Source organism: Bos indicus, chromosome X (genome assembly GCF_029378745.1).
Source record: "Bos indicus isolate NIAB-ARS_2022 breed Sahiwal x Tharparkar chromosome X, NIAB-ARS_B.indTharparkar_mat_pri_1.0, whole genome shotgun sequence".
Classification (NCBI taxonomy): Eukaryota; Metazoa; Chordata; class Mammalia; order Artiodactyla; family Bovidae; genus Bos; species Bos indicus.
In genome coordinates this window covers 93164365-93190354 of record NC_091789.1, presented here as the reverse complement: position 1 = coordinate 93190354, position 25990 = coordinate 93164365, and the positions used below count along the sequence as shown (strand labels likewise).

At 50.5% G+C, this 25990-nt stretch overlaps 2 protein-coding genes across 14 annotated transcripts; both read right to left on the bottom strand.

Annotated features, from left to right (window-relative positions):
- Positions 1-403: 403 nt before the first annotated feature.
- On the bottom strand, positions 404-4858 carry ERAS (ES cell expressed Ras). Of its 5 annotated transcripts, XM_070783905.1 has the most exons (5): positions 4721-4858; positions 3716-4155; positions 3549-3581; positions 3065-3141; positions 404-1385 (listed from the first exon to the last, which is right to left on the bottom strand). In XM_070783905.1, the coding sequence occupies exons 2-5, from the start codon at positions 3826-3828 to the stop codon at positions 637-639; spliced, it is 972 nt and encodes a 323-aa protein (XP_070640006.1). In that variant the 5' UTR covers positions 3829-4155; positions 4721-4858; the 3' UTR covers positions 404-636. The 5 variants fall into 5 exon arrangements, with proteins under 5 accessions (XP_070640006.1, XP_070640007.1, XP_019811617.2 ...); XM_070783906.1 differs by lacking the exon at positions 3065-3141; XM_019956058.2 differs by lacking the exons at positions 3065-3141; positions 3549-3581; positions 3716-4155.
- A 138-nt stretch (positions 4859-4996) lies between these two features.
- Positions 4997-23990, bottom strand: HDAC6 (histone deacetylase 6). Of its 9 annotated transcripts, none has more exons than XM_019956048.2 (29): positions 23895-23990; positions 22626-22748; positions 22415-22543; positions 22211-22299; positions 19701-19785; positions 19554-19594; positions 18777-18873; positions 18523-18620; positions 17210-17314; positions 17015-17083; positions 13437-13563; positions 13274-13339; positions 13122-13181; positions 12952-13041; positions 12535-12641; positions 12381-12448; positions 11952-12123; positions 11734-11862; positions 11407-11575; positions 10936-11069; positions 10347-10415; positions 10040-10232; positions 8437-8586; positions 6822-6996; positions 6287-6711; positions 6099-6203; positions 5820-5966; positions 5596-5724; positions 4997-5383 (listed from the first exon to the last, which is right to left on the bottom strand). In XM_019956048.2, exons 2-29 carry the CDS (start codon positions 22716-22718, stop codon positions 5315-5317), a joined length of 3390 nt encoding a protein of 1129 aa, XP_019811607.2. In that variant the 5' UTR covers positions 22719-22748; positions 23895-23990; the 3' UTR covers positions 4997-5314. The 9 variants fall into 9 exon arrangements, with proteins under 9 accessions (XP_019811607.2, XP_019811609.2, XP_019811608.2 ...); XM_019956050.2 differs by having other exon boundaries at positions 23833-23932; XM_019956049.2 differs by lacking the exon at positions 23895-23990 and adding an exon at positions 23446-23740.
- Between the last annotated feature and the right edge of the window lie 2000 nt (positions 23991-25990).

Below are 25990 nucleotides of genomic sequence, written 5' to 3'. Positions count from 1 at the left end.
GTTTAAATATCTAATTAGATATTAATAGTATAGAGGCCACTCTTACTGTACTGTTACCCCAGCCCTAAAGATATTGGGAGTCAGTGTGGTGGTAACTGGTGCGCACTGGCTATTCCCTCTGCCCCTAGTTTTCCACAAGATTTTGCTCAAATATCACCTACTAAGGCTTTCCTTGACCTCCACGTCACTCTATTCCTCCACCTGCCTTTACTACATAGCCTCATGTCCTATCTACAAGGGCAGGGGTTTTCAGTGTTTTGCCTCTACATCTTCTGTACCCAAAGCAGGGCCTGGCATATAGGGGTTTTCCCCACATGTCTTGAATGCAAGAATTCTCACAACTCAGTAACATTCTCCCCACCCAGTCTCATTCCCACCCACATAACACTTGGCATGGAGGCAGTTTTAAAACCTAAGAACACAATTTATTTAATTTTGCACAGAATCTCTCAACTTGACATAACACAACCAACACTATGTCCCACACTGCCAAAAAGCCCATCACCAAAAGAAAACCTCCCCAGGAGAGAGACACCAACAATGTTCCACACAGCTACTTGCTGGTAGGCGGGGGCTCATGTGAAGGAACCATCACCCTGGTCTGGGGGAGGGTCCACTTTTCTAGACTTAAGACCTTCAGGCCACAGAGCAGCCACAGTGGCACATGGCTTTCTGGTGCCGGCCTTTATCCCCACCTGGCCCTGTCGTGGCCTCCTTTGCCATGGCTTCCCGGACCCTTTGGATCTCCTGGATGAGTAGGGAAAAGGCCTCTACCACACCCTGGCGTGTCTTGGCTGAGGTCTCTACGAAAGGGGCCCCCCAGCTTTTTGCGAGGGCTGCAGCAGCGGCACGAGCATCTCCAGTAGTGGTCACAAGGTCACATTTGTTGCCCACAAGGACAAGGGGCTGGGTGTGGTGTGGGCCCCAGGTGGCCCGCATCTGCTGCAGCTGGGCTAGAGATGAGGGGTCATCGAGGGCGAAGACACCCAGCACACCATCGCCAATCGCCACACACTGGTCACGCAGGGCCTGATGAGTGGCCTGCCCCGCTGTGTCCAGCACGTTCAGAATGCAGCCTCCGTGGTCTAGGGCCATCTCCTTCCAGTAGGAATCCTGGATGGTGGGGTCGTGGTCTTCCACAAAGCACTGGTTGTTCAGCTGGATGGTCAGTGCACTCTTTCCCACACCACTTGCGCCCACCACCACTGCCTTGTACTCAGGCAGCTTCTTGCCTACACCCTTGGAGGGTGACCCCCAAGCCCTGTGGCTCTGCTCCCGGGATCTAGGGCTCCAGGTGCCCAGGCCCAAATCAAACATGTCAGGCTTTGTTGGCTGTGCCATGGCTCCAAGCGGGCAGCTCAGGGAAGAGATGTGGACAGCAGGCCCTGCAGATGGGAAGAGAAGAAAGACAATAGGGGGGGTAGGGGGTTGGGGGATTAGGTGAGACCATTTAGGGACAGGGGGACAGCCAGGTGTCATTGAATCAACATTTATTAAGTGCCTAGTGTGTACCAATCACCTAATATAGTATATACATTATTCATGTTGTCTATTCTCTCTTATTCCCCTTTACAACATAAACTCTGTGAAGGCAGGGTTTTTTAAAACACCTTGATTAACTTATATACCGTAAAGTTAACCTAAAGTGTATAATTGTTTTTTAAATTCATTCACGGAGTTGTGTGACCATCACCGTAATCTAATTTTAGAACATTTCCAGTCACCTGGAAAAGATAGCCCCTGCCCAGTAGCAGTTCCTCTCCATTCTGGAGGGACGGCAGGAATTTCATCAGTTTCGATTTCAGATCATGTCCCTGTTGGACCCCAGCCCAGCACACTGCCAGACACAGTTTGTGGTGAGCAACATTCCTGCCCCCAGGAGTTTATGTTCTAAAAGAAGGAAACACCAAGAGGGAGGGAATATATGAATACCTATGGCTCATCCATGTTGATGTATTGAAGAAACCAACACAATATAGTAATTATCCTTCAATTAAAAATAAATTTTAAAAAGATGATAACAATAAACCAAAGAATTAAGCTAATTATGAAGTCTGTTAATTATAATCATTGGAATTTAGTCTTTATTACTTATTCAACATATAGCTATTGAGAACCTACTGTGTGGCAAGGACAAAGAGGTGGGGGAAAAAAGAGATTAATAAACCCTGGCCCTCCTGAATGTGACTTTCTAGTCAGGAAAACAGACAACAAAGATAAATCAGTAAGAATGCTTCAATAATAGGTGATAAGCAGGGAGAAGGTGCTTAGTTAATGTTAGGCATTTCTATTATAATTTAATTTTCATTCACTAATTCGGGGACCTTCCTGCATGCCAGGCATTGTGATGGGTGTGGAGATGGGAGGTAGGGTTGGGGGCAGGAGGTGTGGGGGTGGTGAAGTGGCTGAGAACAAAATAAAGTCCCAGCCCTTGGGAGGATTCTGGAAGTGAAAAAGAGACAATAAACAAGATAAGCAAGTAAATTACCATGCAGTTAGAAGACACAGCAGGTGCTCAATTAGCGTCCACTATTAATAGAATGTCACCATTAACCCTTTCAATACACATCCCCGATCATGGTTTGGTGTGTGGCCTCAGGATATGCATCATAATGGTTGAGGCCCCAAGTCTCCCCAGAAGCCCCAGGGCAGTGGCAGCTAGGCGGGATGGAGGAATTCTGTGGCATTTGGGATCCCAGCGTCAGAGTTGGGGTAGGGGGGAAGGTCCCAGGAGGAGATCCAGCTGTGGGGCCTCAGCCCTGAGAGGATCCCTGAAAAGAGCTGTGGAATGTGCTCTCCCACCAGGAAGGGGGACCTGATAGAAGACGGAGCTCTGGTGGTCCCCCCACCCCGATTGGGGGCAGAAACAGAGAGATCAGATCATGAGGATGGGCTGAGGAGAGGGGGCCAGCCAGGAGCCAGGGCAGCAATGCAGGCCGTAGGGGACCTGTATGAGAGCAGAGCGGGATTTGGGATGTTCCGAAGGCCTGCCTGACAGGGTTTTTGCTGAGGGTTTGGAGGCAGGGGACGGGGTGCAGGCGGCCGGAGAGGTGGCCGTTGTCACCTGAGACAGGGCCGGGTGCGAGGCGCCTTCGCTCTGGGCGGGGGTCACCGGGGCTGAGGCTGCCATGCAATGAGGAACTGGAACAGCGAGGCTTGGGAGTGAGTGGCGATGACTGACCCGAGGTCACACAGACCACTGCAGGGTGGCGGGGGAATGGGGAAGCAACGGTGCCAACTGCCAGTGTAAGGTGGTAGGGGACCCCTCCCCCAGGCATGAACCGCTGTCGTCTCCCTGACCCAAGGAGGGAGGGGCATGTCCACCCAACGACAGTCCCCTCCATCTCCTTCCAAGGTGGCCCAGGCTCCGCACCACCTCAGTCAGGCATCCCCTGACTAAAGCCCAGGAGGCTGGCCCGGTGTGGGGCTGGGAGGGGGGGCACACCCGGTTTCACCCCAAAGCCGCGCTCGGCCTGCACCTTCCCGCCCAACTCCCGACTCCCCGCTCCCCGCTTGGGGCCTACGCCCTCACCCAAGTCCATACTCACGGCCTCACAAAGGCGGCTGCAGGTTGCTGGTCTCTGAGGAGAGGAGGCAAACAGGGGAAACTGCCCTCACACCTGACCTCGGCCACACCCCCACAGCCTTAAGTAGAAGGACCGCCCAGATCGGTGTGGGGGCGGGGCGCAGGGGGAGGCCTGGCGCCCCAGCTCACCTCAGTTCCAGGAAGGCCGGTGGCGACCCCAACCGCCGCTCTGACAGAGGAGATGCTCCCTCAGGTCCCAGTGACGGGATGGGGAAGGGGAAGATGGGAGTGCACATGCGCATCAGGCTGCCCTCAGGCCCCTCTGCTGGCGCACCCCTGTCAGCGCTCCTAGGTGAGTGCGCCCTGAGGTATTCTTGAGGTGTGCTGTAAGCGCTGACTACCCTGTGTACCGCTGACTACCCTGTGTACCTCGTGCATCCTGCTGTACCTCTTTACCTTGCCCCACCTGGGACGTGATTTTGTGTGTTTAGTGTATGGGGCGGTTGTCACATTTTTGACCTGAGTGTCCCGTCTTTGCGAAATGTTTTGTGAGGGCCTCTCTGAGGCCTGGGAGCTTGCGCTGCCTCAAGCAGGCATTTTGGTAGCATGGGAGAGAGTTGCATCCGGTCCTGAAGGGAGGAGAAAGTTGCAAAGCAGGTGTTATTCTGTAAAGGTCTAAAGAACCTGATTTGAGATAGATATGTGCCAAGCTACATTTCCCAGACTCCCTTGCAGCTATGGCTGTCATGTGACACAATTCTGACCAATGAAGTGTAAGCAGGAGTTGTGGAGGTGGGGCAACCAGAATGCTCCTTTAAAGGGGATGACTGAGCTGACCAGCAGCCCCTTTCCCTATTATCTTTTCTTGATTGGGTGAGGCTCTGATACTCATTCTGGGAGCACGAGGGTGGCCATGAAAACAAGTCCAGGAAACATCAGCCTGGACTCCTTTGAGTAGCCAAAGCAATTCTCATTATGTAGGGGAAATAACCCCCCCGCCCCCAATTATCCTCCAATTCCCCACCCTTGGTCAGTAGTAGATACTCCTTCCCCCAAGAAAGCTACCCATGACCACCACATCTAAGCATGGTAAACCTGGACATTGTTCCCCCCTCCCCACCCCCACAACCAAGACAAAAAGACATATGGGAAGGCTGAGGCCTAATGAGGACACTTCATGATCATTTTTCTCACCTTCCCAGGCCAGGGTGTAGCTGGGACTGGCTGTGAGCCTTCTATTTCTAAGGCAGGTGCTCCTTGTCTCACAGAGTTCACCATTTAATCTCTTATGGAGCCAGTTAAGCTGCTTGCTCTATTGTCAGTTAATTTTGGGGGGGCACTGGTTGAACAGGGGGTTGACCTGATAGAGACCCATAAAGACCCACACCTTCACTCCTTCATCACTCATCAGTTCTGTTGGCCAGAAGGGTGGGCTTCTTTACCCACTCAAGGTTAAAAGCTTTCTCCAGGTGGTGGTAACAGTTTGTACTTTATTGCATATGCAACCCTGCCATACTTCAGTTGATTCTTCTGCCCTCCAAAGTAGGTTTATATCAGGCCCCTTTGGGGTCACTGAGCTGTGCTCCCCTTTCCTTTTGGGGCAGAGTAGATAGAGTCCCTTGAGCAGGCAGTGGGCAGGGAGAGATATACAATCGATGACCACAGTCTTCATATAAGTACGTACACTTAAATCAGCACCCTGGGGGAGTTGGAAAGGGTCTTCAGGATGGGATGAACTAAAGCTGGTCTATCTTGGGACTCTGAAGGTAAAGGAGCACATCCTGGGATTTAGTCTGAATGGGGTATGTCTTCCCCAAACTTGTTCTGGTGGGCGATGTTCTTCACTGCTAGGAGATCCTGAGGAGGAGGCAAGAGAGGGGAGGTAAAGTGAGCACCCCTCTACCTCAGCTAGGAGGCTGCCCCAACTCCAGCCCTCAACCACACTGTCTCTTGGCCTATCACACATGCAGAAGGGTTTCCATTTGTCCCTTACCCAATCACAAAAGGTGTGTGTGTAGGGGAGGGAGTGAGTGAGTATGCACACATTAGAGGGTCTGCCCAGGGCCCACCTTGTGGTGGACATAGGCCTGACAGTGGTAACACCAGGCAGACAGGTCGGCATAGCTGAGTACTAGTGGGTGTCCTGAACCTTCATGGTGCTGGAGCATATGAGCGTTGATGTAACGACCGCAGTAGACCTGAGGTTGGGGAACGAGTGTTGGGTGGAGATTAGACCCATATAGGGTTTGCTCCTGGGTCAACCTCCACCCCACACTCTTCTTCAGCAGCATACCTGATAGCAAGACAGACACACCCAGTTCTCCTGGAGTGTTCCACAGTCCTGACAAGGTTGGGTCACATTCAGCCCTGTCTCAGGTATGGGGCATACTGCCGCCAAATGAGGACACCAAAGCAGTGGTCTCACGGCATAAAACATGACCTGGGGTGGGTAAAACTGAGTAAGCTAGGGACTCTATCTCCCCATTATATGTTCTTATAGCACATACTCCTTGGTTGAGGCACAAATGGGTGTGAGAAGGAAGCCACCGTTCTAGCCTCTCCCTGAGCTCACCTCGTCAGTGTCAGCATGATCTCCAAAGACCTGCACTGGCACTGACTCATTTGTGTCCTGACCTCCAGCTGCCTCTCCTAGTAGTCCTTCCTCTTCTGAGGGCTCCTGTACACATGGAGAGGAAAGATTTATCTAGGAGGCCTGATCCTCATCCCTTTTTCCCCTTACCTGGGTGTGGTGGGCCTTACCTGAGTCGTGCTATCTAGGTCCAGTATTCTGAGGTTTGCCATCAGCTTACTAGGGGATGTCTGGGCTGTGGCTCCTTGCACGGGTAAGGCAGGAGGAATCCTGTTGTTGATGCATGAGGCTGGAGGGTTTTGGATCAGTTCAGCTCCCCCTGTGGCCCCCTCTGAGATGGTCTGGTCCAGTGCAGCTCCTTGTGTGGCTGTGTCTGAGGACTGGCCCTGAGTAAGTTCTACTGGAGCTGTCGCTGACTCAGTCTGATCTGGAGTGGACTCTTTCACAGATGCTTCTGAGGCGGCCTGTCCCATGCCTGTCTCCAGGATGTTCCCTTCCACTGTGGTCGTCACATTGGCTAACCCAGGACTGGCTGGTTGGGATGGCTTCTTGGTGATCAACTTAGAACTGGAGAGTTCCTCTTTGTTTTTGCGCTCTGGAACCATGGGAGGGAGATCCTTGAATGTGGGTGCTATCCTTTCTCTCGCCTCTGATCCCTGCCCTCCCCTGAGCCCCCATTGCCCCCAGTGCCCTGTGCCCACTCACTCATGACCCGCAAACTGCGCCAGTATCTTCGATGGACTTGGATGGTTTTAGTGATAGAAGCCTGGGCTCCAGATAGTGGGGGCCGCAGCCGGGTGAGCAGGGGCAGTGGATCCCCAAGAAGGGAGCGAGTGCAGGCAGCCATGGACTCTGAGATGGACGTCAGGTTATAACCACCCTTTGTTAAGGAAAAGAGGAGGGAAAGGTATGATGGGGTAGTCCTCAGGGAATTCAGGAGACACAATGTCTTGCCTCCCAATCTCCCCTTGGGGCCCTGAAAGTCTGGAGGGTGGGTACTGGGAACAAGTAAGTAGGACCCACATGTGTCAGATGAGCAGTACCTACTGTGTGAGACGGTTGTGAGGGTGATAAACTTGTGATGTAATGTGCAAGATAATATTAACCACAACAACAACAGCACTGATGGCAACAATAGTAAGAACTAATGTTCATCAAGTGCTTGCTATGTGCTAGACCCTACGTTTTTTTGGCCAAGCCTTGCAGCATGTGGGATCTTAGTTCCCTAACCAGGGATTGAACCCCTTCCCTGCAGTGGAAGCACAGAGTCTTAACCGCTGGACCACCAGGGAAGTCCTAGACCCTATTCTAAGCACTGAATCCTCACAGCCACATAGACCGAACTGGTACAGGAACCTGCCTCCACAGTAATGGGAACCCCTGGCCCCACCCACCCAGAAGCCCCTGCCCTGCCCTGGTATAGGAACAACTGATCTTTCTCTCTACATGAACCTCTGTCCTGATCTGGTAAGGGATATCCTGTTTCTCACACTCTATAGGAACCCCAGTCTCTGCTCTTTTTCCAGATAAAGAAACTTTGGCTCCGAGTGATTAGATGACTTGTCTGAGATCCTAACAGATGGTAAGAAGTAGCATTGAGGTTGAAACCCGGGCTACCTGAGGAAAGAGTCCACCACTCTGCCCTGCCACAAGCAGGCCTGGGCACATGGTGGGACATCTTGCTAGTCAATTAATCTTTCTGTGACTTTTTGTCCTCATCTGTAAAGGAGCAATAATAACAGCACAGAAGGTTGCTGAGAGGGTAAAACTAACATATGAACAATGCATAACAATAAGCTACAGCTCTTGTACAAGGCTTATGATGTTCCAGGCACCCCTCCACGATTAGCCAGCCACACCTTACAGACGAGGATACTGAGGTACAAGGGGCAGGGGCACTGAGTAATTTACAAAAGGTCAGTGAACTTCCTTTGTCCTGGGATTTTGTTGGATGCAGCTCAAGCAGAGGTAAAAAGCACCAGGCTTTGGTGCCAGGCTGCTTGGGTCCAAGCCTGGCTCTGCCATTATTAAATGTGTGATCTCTGGCTAGTCACTACAGCTCTCTGTGTTTCGGCTTCCCTGATCTTGAGAGAGGAAAATGATAAGGTCAGCAGACCTTACCTCACAAGACTGCTTTAAGTAAACACATTAGTTACGCATGTTAAGTGCTGAGAGAAGTGTCCTGCACATAGTGAGTACTCAATTAAAGCTGCTCATGCTGGTGTTATTAATGCCCAGTGTATGCTCACAACCCCAGGTGGGGACACCCAAGTCTTCCCGACCATCCTCCGACCATGGGAAGAGGGACTGAGAGAGTTACCTCTAGGATTAGGATGATATGGCCATTGGCCAAGCCCATCAGCTGGTGGGTGAGGTGGGCATAGCCCTCAGGCGACACCTGGCAGCCGCCCAGAGGATCCCCCCGAGCAGCGTCGAAGCCAGCTGAGACCAGCACGAGTTCTGGGTTAAACTGAGGCAGAGAGAGAAGAAACACACTGAGCGTGAAGGAGGGGGCATGGGGACTTAGTAGCTCAGGGAGACCCAGAGACATGGAGACAAGGACAAATGAAAACAGGGTGATGCAAGTCAGAGGGATGGAGACATGGGACCCGGAGCCCAGGAGACACAAGCCCAGAGCCCTGAAAATAGGGAGGGCAGGACATGGAGACATAAGAGAGACTTGGAGACATGGATACATCAGACACAGATTTTGAGACACAAGATACAGAGAGATGCAGATGTGAGAAATGGATGGATGGGAACATGAAGCAGAATTGTAAGCTGTGGAGACTCATGTCAAGAGACAGTGACATGAAACAGAGAGATTATGTTCTCACATACACCCCAAGGCTGAGACCAAGAGGCAAACGCTCCCCTCCCTGGATCAAACATGGGACATATGTGCACAACACAGGGTTTATACACAGTGCTAAAAAGAGGTACACACATGCTTCCATCATAGAAGATGACAACAAAAGTACCACACACAGAAGATGGTCACATACAGCCACACACAATCAAACAGTCTCATACAGACTGGACTATTCATGGTATTAGTCACACATACACACACATACATAATTTCTCAGAGGGAACAGTAATCCTCAGCTACTCCTGCACCAACACAATTATACACGTCACCACCAAAGGCAAAATAGTCATACATGCTGTTGCACCCACAGGAGATGGACACTTGCACACAGTCACACACATACTATTTCAGAGTTACACAAACATAGATGGTAGTCACAGCCACTGTGCACAGACATACATACACATCTGAACATGCATGTCTGCACAGAGGTCACAAAAATGGCACTCACATTCATCAACCCTCAGAGTAAGTCATGCATACATGATTTGCCACAGACATTCATGGTTTACACATGGAGAAGAGAGTTACCTACAGCCACTCAGTGTCAGGCAAATATATATTAATATATAGACCATAGCAGACACTTGGAGAGATGACTGTCAGAGAGAGAGCAATGTGCAGTGATGCACAATATCATAGCCATCACACAGAGCAATGGTAGTGACAAATAGCTACCCGTAGAGTCTCACACATACTCAAACCCCTCAACACCATGCAGTTCCATAGAGATGGCAGTCACATGGGGCCACCATCACACACAGACCAGCACTAGTGATGGTGTACACATGGGACATGTTCACAACCAGGCACACTTCCAAGCAAGATTACTCTCACACACCCAGAAGTCCTCACAGTTACACACAGAGGGCAGTCACAGACAGATACTGCACAGACATACCCAAAAGCCATCACACAGTCACATCCCTTCACCCAAAGCCATCACTACTGTCACCCACAGGCCCTCTCACAGGATCAGTCACCTGTAAGTTGGACACACGCACACTCACTACCACATACAGAGTCTCATCACGTGCACCCCGAATCATACCTCGTAAGCAACAGGAAGCACCAGACGGTGCCAGGCAGCCAGGTAGTCAGCATCACCCATGCGGGGTCCATTCCAGGCCACATTGACAGTGAATCCTGTGCCTGTAGCTTTACCTATCCGGGTACAGGCACCCTCGTTCCCCATGGGAAAGAAGGTACCATGATCATAGCGGTGCAGGGAAATGTACAGCACACTGTGGGGACAGGGTAGGAAGGGGCGGGGGGACACAGCTGGTTAGCAAGGTGCCCCTGAGGCATGGCCTGCCCATCTCCCTGACCACACTCCAGCCCCTGCCCCAGCCCCTCACCTGGGGTCCTCCTCAAATATGTGCTGAGTTCCATTACCATGATGGATGTCCCAGTCCACGATCAGGATCCTGAGGAGGGGACAGCACCTTAGTTACCTGGCAACACTGGTTCCCTGGGGGAGGGCAGGGGCTATACCCCTGGAGTCTGTGTGCCGGGACATTTACTGCAGGTGGCAGGACCCTGAGTCCCTGGGGAAAGCACTGGCTGGCAGGCTGGTGGGTCCTATCAGAGTCCTAAGGGCTTCACTGTGGGCCAGAGCAAGTGCTCAGGGCCAGATCCTGGGCCCCATGTGGATAAGTGCCATGGGCCTTTTGAAGTAAGCACCAGAGACTGGCCTCTTGGGTTCTGTTAGGATAGTTATCAAGGGCCAGAAATTCTGGGGCAGGGGACCCTGGATTCTGTTTGATAAGCACCTGCATGCCACAATCTGGGGATTCCATTTGGGTCAGGCCCCAAAAGCTAAATCCTCCTTGGTCCTTTTCTCGAAGTGCTGGGCAACTGGACCCTGGAGTGGTTCTGGGTAACTTTGGGGGCTGCATTACAGGGCCTGCTGAGTAAGCACTGGGCAATGGGGGCAGGGAGACTTACCGCAGAGCATGCCCACTGATGGCCTGGGCATGGCGAGCAGCCACAGCCACAGAATTAAAAAAACAGAAACCACAAGCTGCATCCGGCTCTGCATGGTGGCCAGGAGGTCGCACTACAGCAACACCATTTAAAACCTGGGGGAGGGGCAGGAAGCAAAGATTAGACCACCCACCCTCACTGCTTTCCCTCCCCTTTTCTCTCTTCTTCCCTGTCTCTAGTCCCCCTACTACTCCACCAGCTGCTAAGGCCTCCTCCCCACCGCCCTGTAGGCCCCATCCCCCTGGGTGCACTTCCCTGTGAGTAAGGCCTCTGGCGAGCTGGGGCTGTAGTCCCCTTCCACTGCGGACTGCTCCCCAAGTCCCCTTTCCTCAGGCCTGGCCCAACTCTCAGAGCCGCCTCTTTCCTGCCCCACCCTTGCCCCCAGGACTTCCTTGCCAAGAGCCCAAGGTCCCCTCCCCAAAGCGCAGGCACCTCTCCTGCCAGTACTGCCTCCACCAGGCGACAGGCGGCGCCTGCAGCCAGCTGTGCGCAGGCAAAAGTGCTGGAGCAGATGTAGATGGAGTCATAGTTGGCACCCTCGCGGCGCAGCTCCCGGGTCTTCATCTTCTCCGTGGCCCGCAGACGTTCCAAGTGCTCAGCACTGGAGGTACAGAGCGGGCACTTGAGAAGACAGCCAGGTACTTCTGTTCCCTCCACATCCCTCCCCACCCCATGTCTTGTAACAGCTCCATGTATCAGAGAGGCAAGCCCAGGCTCCACCTTCTGAGGCCCATCCTACCCTGGCCATGTGGGTCTGACCTGTGGCAGGTGAGCAGCTCAGCATCTGTAGCGGGCCTTGCGGGTAGGGAGTGGCAGCGCTTGGCAAGGCCCAGTTCATCCAGGTGATGCATGATAAAGTGGATCCGCTGGGGCATCTCAGGGTGGTAGCTAGGAGTGGGGCAACAGAGGCAGGGCTTACTACTGAAAGTGGGGGTCCTTCCCCACCTCCCACTTAGCCTGGCTCTCTGACTGCTTACTTATCCCACAAGTTGTGGTGGTCCATCATCTGCTGGTCATAGACCAACCCCGTGCGAGCCTGCACCACTGGCCATATCGGAACGGAGAGCTCAGGGGACTGTGGCAGTCTCTCTTCCTCCTTCTCTTCCACATCATCCTTCTCCACAGTGTCCTTTTCTTCCAGGCTCTCAACTGTAAGGGGAGGCCACATTCACCCTACTCCCTTACGCCACCCCCAACCTAGATCCCTGTAATACTCTGGAACGAGGTTTACCCAAACCTAAAAAGGGGTGGGAGGCCTGAAATCAGGGCCCAGTGAGAGAGGGCCTGACTCCCCCCTCTCCCCAGCAAGGTGGCTTCCGGAAGGTCAGAGTGGGGTCTGAAGAGAAACTTCTCCCACAGCTCATTCCTTACCCAACCCCTGACCCAACACACTCCCTGCCACCTACCTGATCTCACAAGGCTCTCCCAGAAGGGTTCCAGGGCTTCCAGAGTACAGGAGAGTGATGCCTGGGCACTGGTCAAGTGAGGGTGAAATGTGACCAGCAGGCTCCTGAATGAGCAGTGAGGGGCCTGCTTCTCCCCTCTTCCACCTGTGCTTACCTTGGGCAGGGGGCACCAGGAGACTCTAACACAGGACAAGGGTCACCCAGAAGGGTGTGGAGGGTGGCGCTGACACCTTCAGCCAGAGAGTGGAGATTATAGCCACCCTGGGAGAGGGAGAGCAGGAAAGAGCCAGATTTTACCAGAGAAGAGTATGAATGACACTGGGGTGGTACTGGCTGCATGTCAAGGCATTTGAAGGGTGATTTCATTTGCTGAGCAAATAGTCTGAGGTGGTTACCACTATTATGATGCACCTCTGACATAAGGGAAGCAGAGGCATAGGGAGGTTGAGGGACTTAGGTGAGGTTGTCCAGCTAGTAAGTGGAAATGCTGGGACAGGAACTTCTGCCAGATTTTAATGTTGTTCTTCTGTCTTCCAGGATCCATGGGCTGAAGTGGAAGTGAGGTACTCACCTCCAGTGAGAGGATCAGCTTGCCTTCTGCCAGACCCATGAGCAGATGGGTGAGCTGGGCGAACCCTGCTGGAGTGGCGGCCATCTCACCCTGGGTGAGGACACGGAGGGTCAGCCTGGCTCCACAGGGCCTCCTTCTGCCCTCCCGCCATCCCTGAATACCTGCCTTACCTTGGGGTCCCCTTGGAGGGCATCAAATCCAGCAGCTACCAGGACCAGCTGGGGCTGGAACTGAAGGAGGGAGGAATCACATGAGGCCACCTGCTATCATGGTCCATCCCTCAACATCACCTCTGCCCCAGCACACCCCAGAGCCCCAGGACCTCAAATGCGACTGGCAGGAGGACGTGAAGGAAAGCGGCGATGTAGTCAGCATCTTGCATCCCCACCTGCAGACAGGGAGGTATGATGGGGACATGCTGCCATCTGCTCTGAAGGGCAGGAGTGGGTCTCACTTTGGGGGGTGAAGGGTGGGCAGACACTGACCTGGTTCCAAGGCACATTGATGGTGTATCCCTGGCCTTGGCCTAAACCTGTGGTGGACCAATTAGAGGCCTTAAGATGGGGCCAGAACCGACCCTGCTCATAGCGGTGGATGGAGAAATAGAGGACACTGGAGGCAGAGAAAAAAAAAGAGGTGGGGGGTTCAGTCAGTATTCCCCAGAAACCTCCAACCCACAGCTACCACAGTTGACTTAACCACTCATTCATTCTCTCATTAATTTCCCCATGAATTTTTAAATTCATATATTCATTCTTCCATTCAGTTGCCAAATTATTCATCCTCCCATCCATTAATTCTTCCATTTATTTACCCATTACCTCACTCACTCATTCATTTGGTCTCTTACTGTAATTCCTCCCACAGCAAACACTGCTGCCCCTTTCAGTGCCCATACAGTTCTACCTCTGAGACCCCAAGAGCTATTAGGTCTATTCCACCCCCAAGGGCTCCTGACCCCATGGGGGACTCCAGATCATGCCTGCTTACCCACCTGCCTCTGTTACCATGGTAGTGACCACAGAACACTGTGACAATGGAGGCCCATAGGGGCATGTGGCTCTTAGTTAGTGGGCGCCAGGTAAGGCTGAAAAGAATGCCAGGCAAGGCTAGGGAGCTTAGTATTTTCACTGAAGGAATTGGGGAGACTCAGGAGCTATGTGGGGCTGTAGTGGGGCTGGCTGGGGTTCCATGAGGCCAGTGAGGGGGCAATTCCTTCTCTCCAATACCTTACAGGCCACATCTATCACTTCTGTTTTCTAGAGAAACTGAGCACTCAGAGCAGTGAGGAAGACTGACACAGAACAGATACTGAAGTCACAATGGTATATGTTCTGATAGTAAGCCCAGTAGGAGGGCTTGATTCTGACTGAGGCGATCAAAATGAATATCTCTCATCCATCCTTCTATCCATTTGTTCATTCACTTCCTGCCTTGTTCCAAAAATGATTTAAGGCAGCATTTTTTTTTCTATTTTAGGAAAAGGCAAGAAATAGTGGTAAGCAATGAATCTAGGCAAACTTAACAGTCACATTTTAATAAATGTTGATATTGTAGTTGTGAAATTAAATGCAAACTGGTATAAAAGAATTTCTGAAATCGAAGAAAACTATCTTGGAATTGGGGGATGAAGTCCATGTGAAAACTCTGGTCTTGAGCAGATGAGGGGGTGATTGTTTCACTTTTGACTCTGATAGATAAATATATAGTAGAACATAAAGATTATGATCAGGGAAAGAAAGGAATAAAGAAAAGATATGAAGAAAGTCCAAGTTTATAAAACAAACAGAAGGAGATAAAATAAGTTCAGCTGGGAATTCCCTAATGGTCCAGTGGTTAGGACTCTGTGCTTTCATTGCCAAGGGTCTGGGTTCCATCCCTGGTCAGGGAACTAAGATCCCACAAGCTGATGCATGGCTAAAAATAAGTAAATAAATAAGTTCAATCAACTTCCAGTAAAAGAATGGTAGATTAATAGCACAGGTTTACCTCCTCACTCCCCTACAATCCTTTCAAAAGATAGTAAAGATATTTTAAACAAGAATCAACGCAAGAAAACAGTGGGAGAAAGGATGTCAGACAATTAGAGACTTCAACAAATCCCTGGAAAGTTGTCTGAGGGTCCAGGGCCCCAGTGAGCCCTCTCCCATACTGAACATGTTGGGAGGATACCCAAGACAGTTTGAAGTTTCCCTTCTGGAGAAGTCAAGCACAGATGTAGGTCAATGCACTCAAAATCATTTCTGTCACTGAATGACAAACTCACTAAATTTATTTTTTCCTTTTAACTACTAAGTTTTAGTTCATTAAAGGAATTCTTGTTAATTTTCTCAGGCATTATAATAAGATTTCCTTAATATGATTCGTCATTCTCTGTAATAAATGCCTTGGAGGCAACAGCTGTATTCTTCTGTGGATATATGACTGACTATATGTATAGGTATGAAGAACTATGAATATATTCAGTACATTCTTCCTTATGAATAAGAATGTATAAGCGAAAAATAAATCTATCCGTGACCTTCAATCATCCAGCTTCCTTATCTCTCAACTCCATCAGGAGGATAGTTCTTAAAACATTTTTATGAAGACAAAGAAAATAAGTAAACTAAAGCTTAGTAGAGCATAGACACAGAGAGCAAGAAAGTGTCCTTGGAGATTAAAAGAATTCATAAACACAATTCAACAGAAGGACTGTTGAATTAGAAAGTAAAGTTGAGTAAATCTCCCAGGACACAGAGCAAAAGGAAAAAGAGACAGAAGATATGAGATAAAAAATAAGAGATACAGAGGATCAACCCAGGAAGTCTAACATCTGACTAACAAGAGAGACCAGAGAGGACACAGTAGAAGAAATCATCAACAATCTAACAGAAAACTTCTGAGGATTTAAGAAAGGTGTGAATATTCTGATGTAAAATGTCTACCACTGGTAAGCAGAATCACTGGCGAAGTGAAAATTTAGGGCACCAGGAAGAACCTAAAACCATCCAGAAAGGAAAATATATTGGAAAGGAATGAAATCAGACTGATATCTGAACATGTGCCAGCAGCACTGAATGGTGGAAAATAAACAAAGCAATGTCTCGAGAACCACCACTAGATTAGATAAAGTGCTATAGGAGCGCAAGAGCCCTTTTACAAGGGAGAAAGTACAATTTATGCAGTCAATTCAATAAAAGCCCAGATAAAACATCCTACAGATATGCTCAGAGAAGTATAAAATTATTTACCAGACTTCACTGTAGAATTGTTCGTAATAGCAAAGACTGGGAAACATTATAAATGTCCTAAGATTAAATGACCAAAGTTACAGCCATACCATGGAACATGGTAGAGCCTTACAAAGAATTGAGATGCTTTTCAGAGGTTCTAACGGAAAGGTGCCCACACCATACTGTTAAAAGCAAGTTGCTGAAGAAAATGTAGTAGTTAGTGGTAGTATGTTAATAATAGTAGTGATAATGATGAATATTTGTACATCTACAGGAAAGATTCAGTTACTTTTGAGGTGATGGGAATTATAGTAGAGTCACTGCTTTAGACATTTTGATATTATTTACTTTCTTTTTGGCTGTGCCATACAGCTTATGGGATCTCAGTTCCCTGACCAGGGACTGAACCCCAGCTGTGGCAGTGAAAGCCCAGAATCCTAACCACTAGGTGACCAGGGAACTAACTCCCTTCAATTTTTTAACAAATAACTGGAAAATAAAGTAATATTTTGAGGTTCACTTCAGCTCCTGGGTAACTTGGTGAATGAGCTCTCCGAGATTTGTGGGCTCAAATCTTGTCTCTTCAACTTCTCTGTATGACCTCTTAACCTGTAAGCCTCAGTTCCCTGATCTGTAAAATGGGGACCCCAATAGCCCCTGCCTCAGAGTGAAATTCTGAGAGAGACAGCAGACACGCGGAGGGCAGCACTGAGCCTGTTCCCAGGACAGGTCCAACCAACAAATATGAATGCCTTCCCTTCCCTCTGGGGCCCCTTCTGGCTGCCTGTAAAGGTAGTGGGTGTTTGGGAGTCTAGCATTTGGGGTAGTACTCTAGTATCGCGGCATACCTAGGATCTTGGTCAAAGGCGAACTGTATTCCCTGACCATGGTGCACATCCCAATCCACAATAAGGACCCTGTGAGTGGGAGAGAAGGGGGGCCACTATGTAAGAAGATCAAGGAACACTGGGAAGAAGTGCCCAGACCAGGACACCCCACCTCATATCACCCTCATTACACCCGCCCTGCTGCTTGCTGCTGACCTCTGAATATCATGCTTCTGTTGAGCGTAACGGGCAGCCACGGCCACGTGGTTGAACATGCAATATCCATCCATGAGACTGTGCTGGGCGTGGTGTCCAGGAGGCCTGGGCAGGGCAGGGAAGGCCACAAATTGCTGGTGGTGGGGTTCTCCTCGGCAGAGATGGACTCTTCCTGCTCTCTACTCCTGGACCACCAACTCCCTCAGTGCTGATGCCTGCACAGCTGCCAGGAACTGAGTACTTGGAGCCCTCAGACCCTCACCCCTAGTCTACTCTTCTCTCTCTGAAGGAAATTTGAAAATGCTTATTAAAATGATCAATGCATACACCCTCATACCCAGTCCTGTTCCTGGGGACTTAGTCCACAACCTATATAACAAAAAGGGTGAAATAACATGTTTATAATTGGATGATATTTGCTGCAGCATTTTTTGGAAATAGCAATTGATTGGAGAGAACTAAAATGCCCAGTGGTAGGGGCTGGTTAACTTACTGCATGTTTGTATAATGGTGTTCTACATAGGTCTAGCCTATACACCGTTAAAGAGAAAAGCTTTCCAAGATATAAAAGTGAAAAACGCATGGTACAGGGAATGTGTTGAATGCTACCATAATTTGTGGCTAATAAAGGGGAGGGGGGCTTCCCTCGTAGCTCAGTAGGTAAAGAATCTGCCTGCAATGCAGGAGACTGGGTTTAATTCCTGGATCGGGAAGATCCCCTGGAGAAGGGAATGGCAACCCACTCTAGTATTCTTGCCTAGAGAATCCCATGGACAGAGGAGTCTGGCGGGCTACAGGGCATGGGGTCGTAAGAGTTGGGCACAACCGAGCAACTAAAACCAAAGGGGAGGGAGGAAAAAAGCTACATCTTCTGCATTTCATCACTTCTGGGGTGCCAAGGATGATAAGATGGACTGTGATTTTTTTCACATGCCAACAACAAAGCAGGAAATGATGCCAAAGGAATTCTGAGGCATTACCGTTTCTAAGATGCATCTGAATTTCAAGATGTTACAAATATGAAATAATATACATCTTAGAATCAACAAAATATGGCATTTATCCCACAAATAGGCACAGACTGTTTCCAGGAGGACACATGAGTCATTGGTTACAGTGATTACCTCCAGGAGAGGAAGCAGGGGTCTAGAGATGGGGTGAGGGGTAGGGAGGACTTTCACTTGTACCTGACTGCCAACTTTTTTAACATTTGATTTTGAACCATGTAAATATACTATCCATATCACTACCTTTCACATTTGAGAAAGGAATTTTTTTTAAAATGTAAAAAGCCAAATGCCAGTGGACCCTACCTGATGATGGCCATGCCATTCCGGATCTCAGCCTCCAGGACTGCATCCACCAGCCTGAGGACAGAGCCTGAGGCCAGGCAGGCACAGGTGTATGAGTTCTGGAGAAGACAGTGGGGAGTCAGAGAGGGGAATGAGGGAGAGAGGGATGAGAGTGGCCATGTCCACTCAGCTACTCCCTCCAGAGTGGTATGGATGTGGGAATGGGGAATCCCAGGATGGCCACCACCCTCTGCCCTCACAGTTCCCATCCATACCGGATGCAGATAAACTGAGTCATAGGTATCTGCTAGGACGTGGAGCTCCTCCTCGTTCATGTACTGGGTCGTTTCCATCAGATCAATATATTCTAGGCTGGGTACGTAGATGGAGGATGGGATGCAGGGGTCCGCCTCCCTCCCTGGCCCTGAACCGGGGCCCCATACCCTCCCCAACTGAGTCCTCCATGCATCAAACCCCTGGACAAATCAGGCCTCCTCACCTGTCAACGTGGGGGATAGCTGGGGTAGAGGACACCTTCCGTGCTCCTTCCCCAGTCTGCCTCATTTCTAGTAATATCCTTTGTCTTCTGCTCTGGCCATAGCAGATCCTACCTCCAGGTCTTTGGCCAGACTGTCCCAGCTGTCTGGACCTTCCTCTCCTCAGCCTTCTTCATTGGACTCATTCTTTTTCTCTTTTCAGCTCTGATACTCCCTCTGACAAGCTAACTTTCCTTGAGACATACCACAACAGGCCTCTTATTCTGGGTTCCTTCAGCCCCGCTGGGGGAACCCTCTGATCATTCCATCCATATATCCATTGTCTGTTTATACATCAGATTATAGTAAGAAAAAGAGCTCACCAGGGACTGATGATATGCCAGGCACCATTCTAAGTACATATCACATCCTCCTTATGTTTACTAGCTCTCAGGTTACAGGCATGACACTGAGATTCAGAGAGGCTCAGTGACTTGCCCAAGTGATATTCCTTCTCAAAGCATTGGCCCAGGGGCAGCCTCCTCCCCATCCCCTACAAGGCTCCTAAACCTTCACCTGTGAACCAACATCAGCTCCTCCTTTTCAGCGAATCGGGCCTGGTGAGACAAGAGAGAGACAAAGGGCTAAGGTTCTGCTCTGGCTGTGCCTGGGTCTCTCCCTCAGCCACTGCCTTCTGCTCAGGATGTTGGCTGGGGGACTCACCTGAAAGGACACGCAGCGGTCCAGGAGGCCCTCCTGGATCAGTTGCTCCTTGATGGCATGGAGCCGCTCTGGGCGTTCCGGGAAGCTGGGTTAACAGAGATACAGATATATGACACTGGTGAGCACCACATCTGCCCCATCTGCCCTTCCATGGCTGCTGATGCGTGAAACTTGGGAGTCACCTCCGGCACCTGGTGGCTCTGTTCTCACAACATATTCAGAGCCTGACCCTCTCCTATCACCTCCACTGCTGCTACCACAACCTCTGGCCTGGGTTATTGAACTCAGCTGGCCTCCTGGCTTCTGCCTTTGCTCCCCCAGCAGTCCTTTCTCTGCACAGCAGCCTGCTGCTGCTAAGTCACTTCAGTCATGTCCGACTCTGTGCGACCCCATAGACGGCAGCCCACCAGGCTCTTCCGTCCCTGGGATTCTCCAGGCAAGAACACTGGAGTGGGTTGCCATTTCCTTCTTCAATGCATGAAAGTGAAAACTGAAAGTGAAGTCGCTCAGTCGTATCCGACTCCCAGCGACCCCATGGACTGCAGCCTACCAGGCTCCCCCGTTCATAGGATTTTCCAGGTGAGAGTACTGGAGTGGGGTGCCATTGCCTTCTCTGGCACAGCAGCCTAGACATTGGTTAAAACTCAAATCAGGTCACGTCCTTCCTCTACTCAAAACCTTCTCCTGGCTCCCATTTCATTCAGGGTAAAAGCCAAAGTCCTCCCCATGCCCCAGAAGTCCTGTGACCACCTGCTTCCATCACCTCTCTGACCCCCATCTCCTACTGCTTGCTTCTACACTGGCCTCCTCCCTATTCCTTAAACCAAGTGCGTTTCCATTTGCTTTCCTTCCTGCCCAGGACAACCTTCTCCCAGATGTCTCTCTAGTTCACTCCCTGACCTCCTTCAGATCTCCGCTCAGATAGTGAGGCCTTACCTGATCATCATATTTAAAACTGAAGAGTCCCCGCCACTGCACTTTCTGCTACTCTTCCTCCTGCTTTAGCATTTCTCCATAGCACTTCTCCTTCTAACACACTTTATCCCTTGTTTTTTGTTTGTTTACTGTTTCTCCCTCCCTGGTGGCTCAGACGGTAAAGCATCTGCCTACAATGCGAGAGACCCGAGTTCAATCCCTGGGTAGGGAAGATCTCCTGGAGAAGGAAATGGCAACCCACTCCAGTATTCTTGCCTGGAAAATCCCATGAACAGAGAAGCCTGGTAGGCTACAGTCCATGGGGTCGCAAAGAGTCGGTCACGACTGAGTGACTTCACTTTCTCCTCTACAATGTAATCTCCACAAAGGCAGGAGTTTTGTTTGTTTTGTCTACTGCCTGTCCCTAGTGCCTCAGGAGATAGATATGTATTCGGTAACGAAGCCTTTTGCCATCTTTGTCTTCCACTGGAAGAGGGGCAATAGAAATTAAACTGGTAAACACTTAAGCGTGTTGTTTTTAGTCGCTAAGTCATGTCCGACTCTGCGACTCCATAGACTGTAGCCCACCAGGCTCCTCTGTCCATGGGATTTCCCAGGCAAGAATACTGGAGTGGGTTGCCATTTCATTCTCCACATAAGAATAATAATGGACAAAACAATGACATATCTCAGGTGTGGGGAAAGGGGAGTGGCCAGGCCAGACCTCTCCAAGGGTTTCCTTGAGATCTGAATGTTAACTGGGAGAGGAGGCTGAGATGAGAGAATGCCAGGCATGTTGGAAGAACAGCAAGGGGATCAGTGTGCATGAAGTGAAGCAAAGCAAATGAGGGGTAGGACTGGCTGACGAGGTCATGGAGGCGATATGGAACCAGGTCACATGGAACGCTGAAGGCCAGGATGAAGAATTTAAACTTTACCTTGAGGGAAACAGTCTGTCCTTGAAGGACTTTAAGAGAGAGAACATCATTGTATGTATTCTTTTAGGCTGTTGTATGGAGAACAGGCAGTAGGAGTAAGGGTGGAAGCAAGGAGGCCTCTGCAAGTCTAGGTGAGTCATAATGGTGGTGGCAGTGGAGGCAGCAAGGAGAGGTCAGATTCTGAATACATTTCAAACAGAGCCAGAAGAATTTGCTGATGGATTGCAACATGTGACTGAATGGGAAGTGTTATTCTTCCATTTCAGCACAAAGGTCCCTTCTTCAAGGAAGCCTCCTGAGAACCCTGGTTACTAGTCTAAGATCCTCTAGTAAACACTATTGAAAGCCCTGGTCTTAGGTCCTCCTTCATTAAACACCTCATGTTGCTGATGGCTATTTAGCGACCTGTTCTTCTACTTACCTGTCAGCTCCCTGTCTGTCTTGTCTGACTCATTTGTATCATTTCTGGCACACAGTAGGCACTCATTAAATGTTCGTTGGCTAAATGAAAAGAATCCATTCGAGCCTGATCCCCATCTCCCTAAATCATTTGCTTCCAGTCTCTAGTCTAGAGTAAGAAAGGGTTCATTCTTGCTAATGGGCTCTAAGTGCATATATTTGTATGGTTTGGGTATGGCCTGGAGAAGCCAGCCTCACCTGTCATCCCAGAGGCAGTGGAATTCATTTAGCTGTTCATCGAACACCAAGCCAGTGCCAGACAGTGTCCTGGACTCCAGGTTCAGATTCTGCGAGGAAAAAAATGGGAGACACTGATGGATTGAGGGCCTGAATCAGAAGGAACATTCCACACTGTCCAGGATGGAGAACCTTAGGGTTTTGATTGTCCCAGGAGCCTCTCACCAGCCCTTGTAGCCCCATGATTAGGTCTTGCTCGGCTGTTTGGCTAAGCTTCTTCATTCTGCCTTTCTTCTTTACCTCCGCTAGACTGGGGCTGGAGCGGAGTATGGCACTCTTTTTAACACCTCGCTTCTGCCAAACAGAGAGAAGGGTCAGAGTCCAATGCACAGCCCGCTGCTCCCCCTCCCCCTCATCGCCGGTTGGGGGGCCTCACCGAGGTGATGCTGGAGTCGTGGGTGGGAGAGTGGGGATTGTGCCTACTCCTTCGCTCCTTGGGTGTGGTGGAATCCTGACCGGTGGAGGTCATGGCTGGGGAGACTTCACCCCTGACGCGGTCCTGGGGGGTGGGGTGGAGGTGACGGTGAAGGGGCCCGAACGCCCTGAAGACCCCACATACCAGCCCATTCCAGACCCCGCCCCCTAGGGTAGTCTCCTTCCCTTATGCTGGCTCTTGCCCACCGCCTTTTAAACTCCGCCTCTCAAGGCGCTCTCCCTCCAACCGGGTGTCCATCCTACCTGGTCCCGCCCATTCCACTAGGCTCCATCCCTTTAATACTATTATTTCTCCTTTCAAAGTCTTGCCCTTTAACAGAGCAGTTAACCCCCAAGCTCAATCCGTTCTCACCGCCCCTTCCGCTCTTTCAACCCTTTCATTCCTCAAAGCCTCGCGCAGACCCCACCCCTTCGCAAACCTGCCCCTTCCAGCCAATCTCCCAAGATAATCAGCCACCCTTTCACTCAGCCAGACCCAGCCCCGGCCCCGGCCCCGACTCCACCCTTAACGATCCACTTAACTCCACCCCTTATCGGGCCAGCCCAGCACCTTCCACTTGGCTAGATCCTGACCCTAACGTTTCGACAAGCCCGGCTCCTCAGGGGACTGCCTCTTTCCCTCCAACAGGCCCCACCCCCTACCCAAGTCCAACCCCTAGCGCTTCACCAAGCCCCTTCAGCCAGCTCGAGCCGCCTTCGGCTGGCCCCTCCTCCTTCTCACCCCGCCATTGGCACGGACCAATCCCTTCCGCGCCACTCACCGGGTGCAGCCCCTTTCTCAAACTCCGCCCTTGTCTGGAGCCTCCAAATTCCTGACGACCGCAGGTGCGTGATCCCCCCTTTTACATTGGGCCGAGTCTCTCTATAGACCGCCCCGATTCCGCCCACACAGGGGACCGTGCCGCGCCGCCGCGCCCGTAGTGCGGGCCACACCTCCCGTGGATTCTCTAACGGCTACTCCTCTTCTCTGCGCGCGACGCTGGCCGTACTGCGCCTGCGTGAGGCGCGTGCCGGAGGCGCGACCAAGCGCCCGGGCTCAAGCCCGACCCTCTCCCAACCACCACAGCTGTCGTCCTATCGGCCATGGCCGCCGTCCCTTATTCCCTGTCCATTTACCTTAGGGCCCCTCCAGACCCGCGCCACCTTACCGTGCGATGACTCAAGAGTGGAAGCAAGCAAACAAGGGCGTTAGGAAGGGGCCCTTTCTCACCTCCCCGTGGCTTCCCGCGCGACGCGCCGTAATGACGTAGCCCAGGCGGGCTGGTGGTTGTGCCTGGAGAGCGTTGGAACCTGGACAAGGCTGGTGGCGGCCAAAATGGGAGTGGTGATGATGATAAATGTGGGGATTTTCTGAGTTCATGTTCACTAAGGTAGTACACAAGAAACATTCACCAAATGTTAGATATTAATATTCTGCCACGAAAATGGTGGAGCGGAATGAGTCTTGGTAGGGGCAAATAATGGTGATAATAGCAAGTATTGTGTGACAGGCATTGTCGTAAGACAAAATACTATGAGGTAGTTCCTTGAGGCTGCTTTGCAGATGAGGAAACTAAGGTTACGTGACTTAAGCATGTGACCTTGGGCAAGTTCCTGAACATCTCTGTGCTTCAGTTTCCTCATCTGGAAAATTGTGATAATGATAATGCCCAGAGACAGAATGGACCTCAGGAGGGGAGTTTTTATTTGGGCGGTGGCCCTCCACAGGGTCACTTCTGCTCCCATGCTGTAATACAAAGTGTGTGCCTAGCAGGTAGGGGAAGTTGCCCCTGTGCACCCCATCCCCAGCTACCTCACATCACGTGTCTAAATGTCAGCCCCACAGTAAGCCGGTTTGTCCTAATCTCCCTGTCTCATTCTTCACCATTTCCTACTGGGCTGTAGGCTGGGGTGGGAGAGATAAGCGGTCTGGGGTTCAACATCACTTACTAACAAACAGATTGACAGCCCCATTGCCCAGTAGCTGGGTCCTCTGACCTTGCAAACCCCGGTTCAAGCCTTCTTGTCCCTTACAGTCTTTTCCTACCTGACCATGTCTTTTGTCCCAGTGGAAGAGGGTTACAGCTTTAAGACCTTTAAACCTCTGCATAGACCAAAGAAAGCATGAAGACAGTGATACACCCTGAGGAACATTTTGAGACTGTTATGCAGGGTAAAAGAGTAGGGAGTCTTGTAAAGGCCAAGGCCTATATTTTTCTGAATAGTAAAAAGAGAGATTTGTCTAGAGCTGACGTTGGCAAACTTTCTCTATAAAGGGCCTGATAACAAATATTTTAGGCTTTGCAGGTCACATATGGCCACTGTGGCATTGTCTTCCTTCCTGTTCTCCTTCCCTCTCTTCCTTCCTTTTCCTTTCTTTTGGTTCCCTTTCTTTCTTTTCCTTCTTCTCTTCGTCCCTTCCCCTCCTTTTCTCTCCTTTATGTTCTTTTTGTCTCTTTAAAAGTGTAAAAACAGGTTGCAGTCTGGCTTTGGCCTGAAGGTCACGGTTTGTGGATCCCTGCTGTACAGTGTCAGTCTTCGGTTTCCTTTATCTGGCTGGGATTCTTTTACAGGATGAGTACAGAGGTTCCATGTTTCCTGAAGAGTGGTATTCCTTTTGTGTGAGGTGTGAGGATAGGGATTCATAGAAAAGGTCAGGTTATTTCTGGTGTTCTTGTATTGGGTCAAGCAAATGTTCCTGGACAGAATGGGGATAGGGATTCCTATAGTTTCTGTAGTGGTGTTCTTCTACGGAACTAGGCAGGGGTTTCTATACAGGAAATAACCAGTTGTTTCTAGGGAACTCCAGGCTATGCATTCCCATACAAATTCAGGATGAGGCTCCATAGACTGCATTATGACAGGTTCCTATAAAGAGGTGGTTGTGGTTGTTTAGTTGCAAAGTTGTGTCCAACTCTTGCAGCCCCATGGACTATAGCCCACCAGGCTCCTCTGTCCATGGGATTTCCCAGAAAAGAATACTGGAGTGGCTTGCCATTTCATTCTCCAGGGGATCTTCCCCTGCTGCTGCTGCTGCTGCTTAGTTGCTTCACTCGTGTCTGACTCTGTGTGACCATATGGACTGTAGCCCACCAGGCAACTCTGTCCATGGAATTCTCCAGGCAAGAATACTGAAGTGGGTTGCCATGTCCTCCTCCAGGGGATCTTCCCAACCCAGGGATCGAACCCTGGTTTCCTGCATTCCAGGTGGATTCTTTACTGCTGAGCCACCAGGGAACCCCAGAAAGAGATTGCTGCTGCTGCTAAGTCACCCCAATCATGTCCGACTCTGTGTGACCCCATAGACGGCAACCCACCAGGTCTCCC

What these genes read in the sequence shown, in the direction of transcription:
- ERAS (XM_019956056.2), bottom strand. Translation starts at nt 3,344, where the DNA reads ATGGAGGGGACTGTCGTTGGGTGGACATGCCCCTCCCTCCTTGGGTCA. An exon ending in CGCACCCGGCCCTGTCTCAG is followed by an intron (nt 1,386 to 3,064) that starts GTGACAACGGCC and finishes TCCCATCTGCAG; the next exon opens with GGCCTGCTGTCCACATCTCT.
- HDAC6 (XM_019956048.2), bottom strand. Translation starts at nt 22,718, where the DNA reads ATGACCTCCACCGGTCAGGATTCCACCACACCCAAGGAGCGAAGGAGT. An exon ending in ACGACTCCAGCATCACCTCG is followed by an intron (nt 22,544 to 22,625) that starts GTGAGGCCCCCC and finishes TCTGTTTGGCAG; the next exon opens with AAGCGAGGTGTTAAAAAGAG. An exon ending in CACTGCCTCTGGGATGACAG is followed by an intron (nt 19,786 to 22,210) that starts GTGAGGCTGGCT and finishes CTGTTAACCCAG; the next exon opens with CTTCCCGGAACGCCCAGAGC.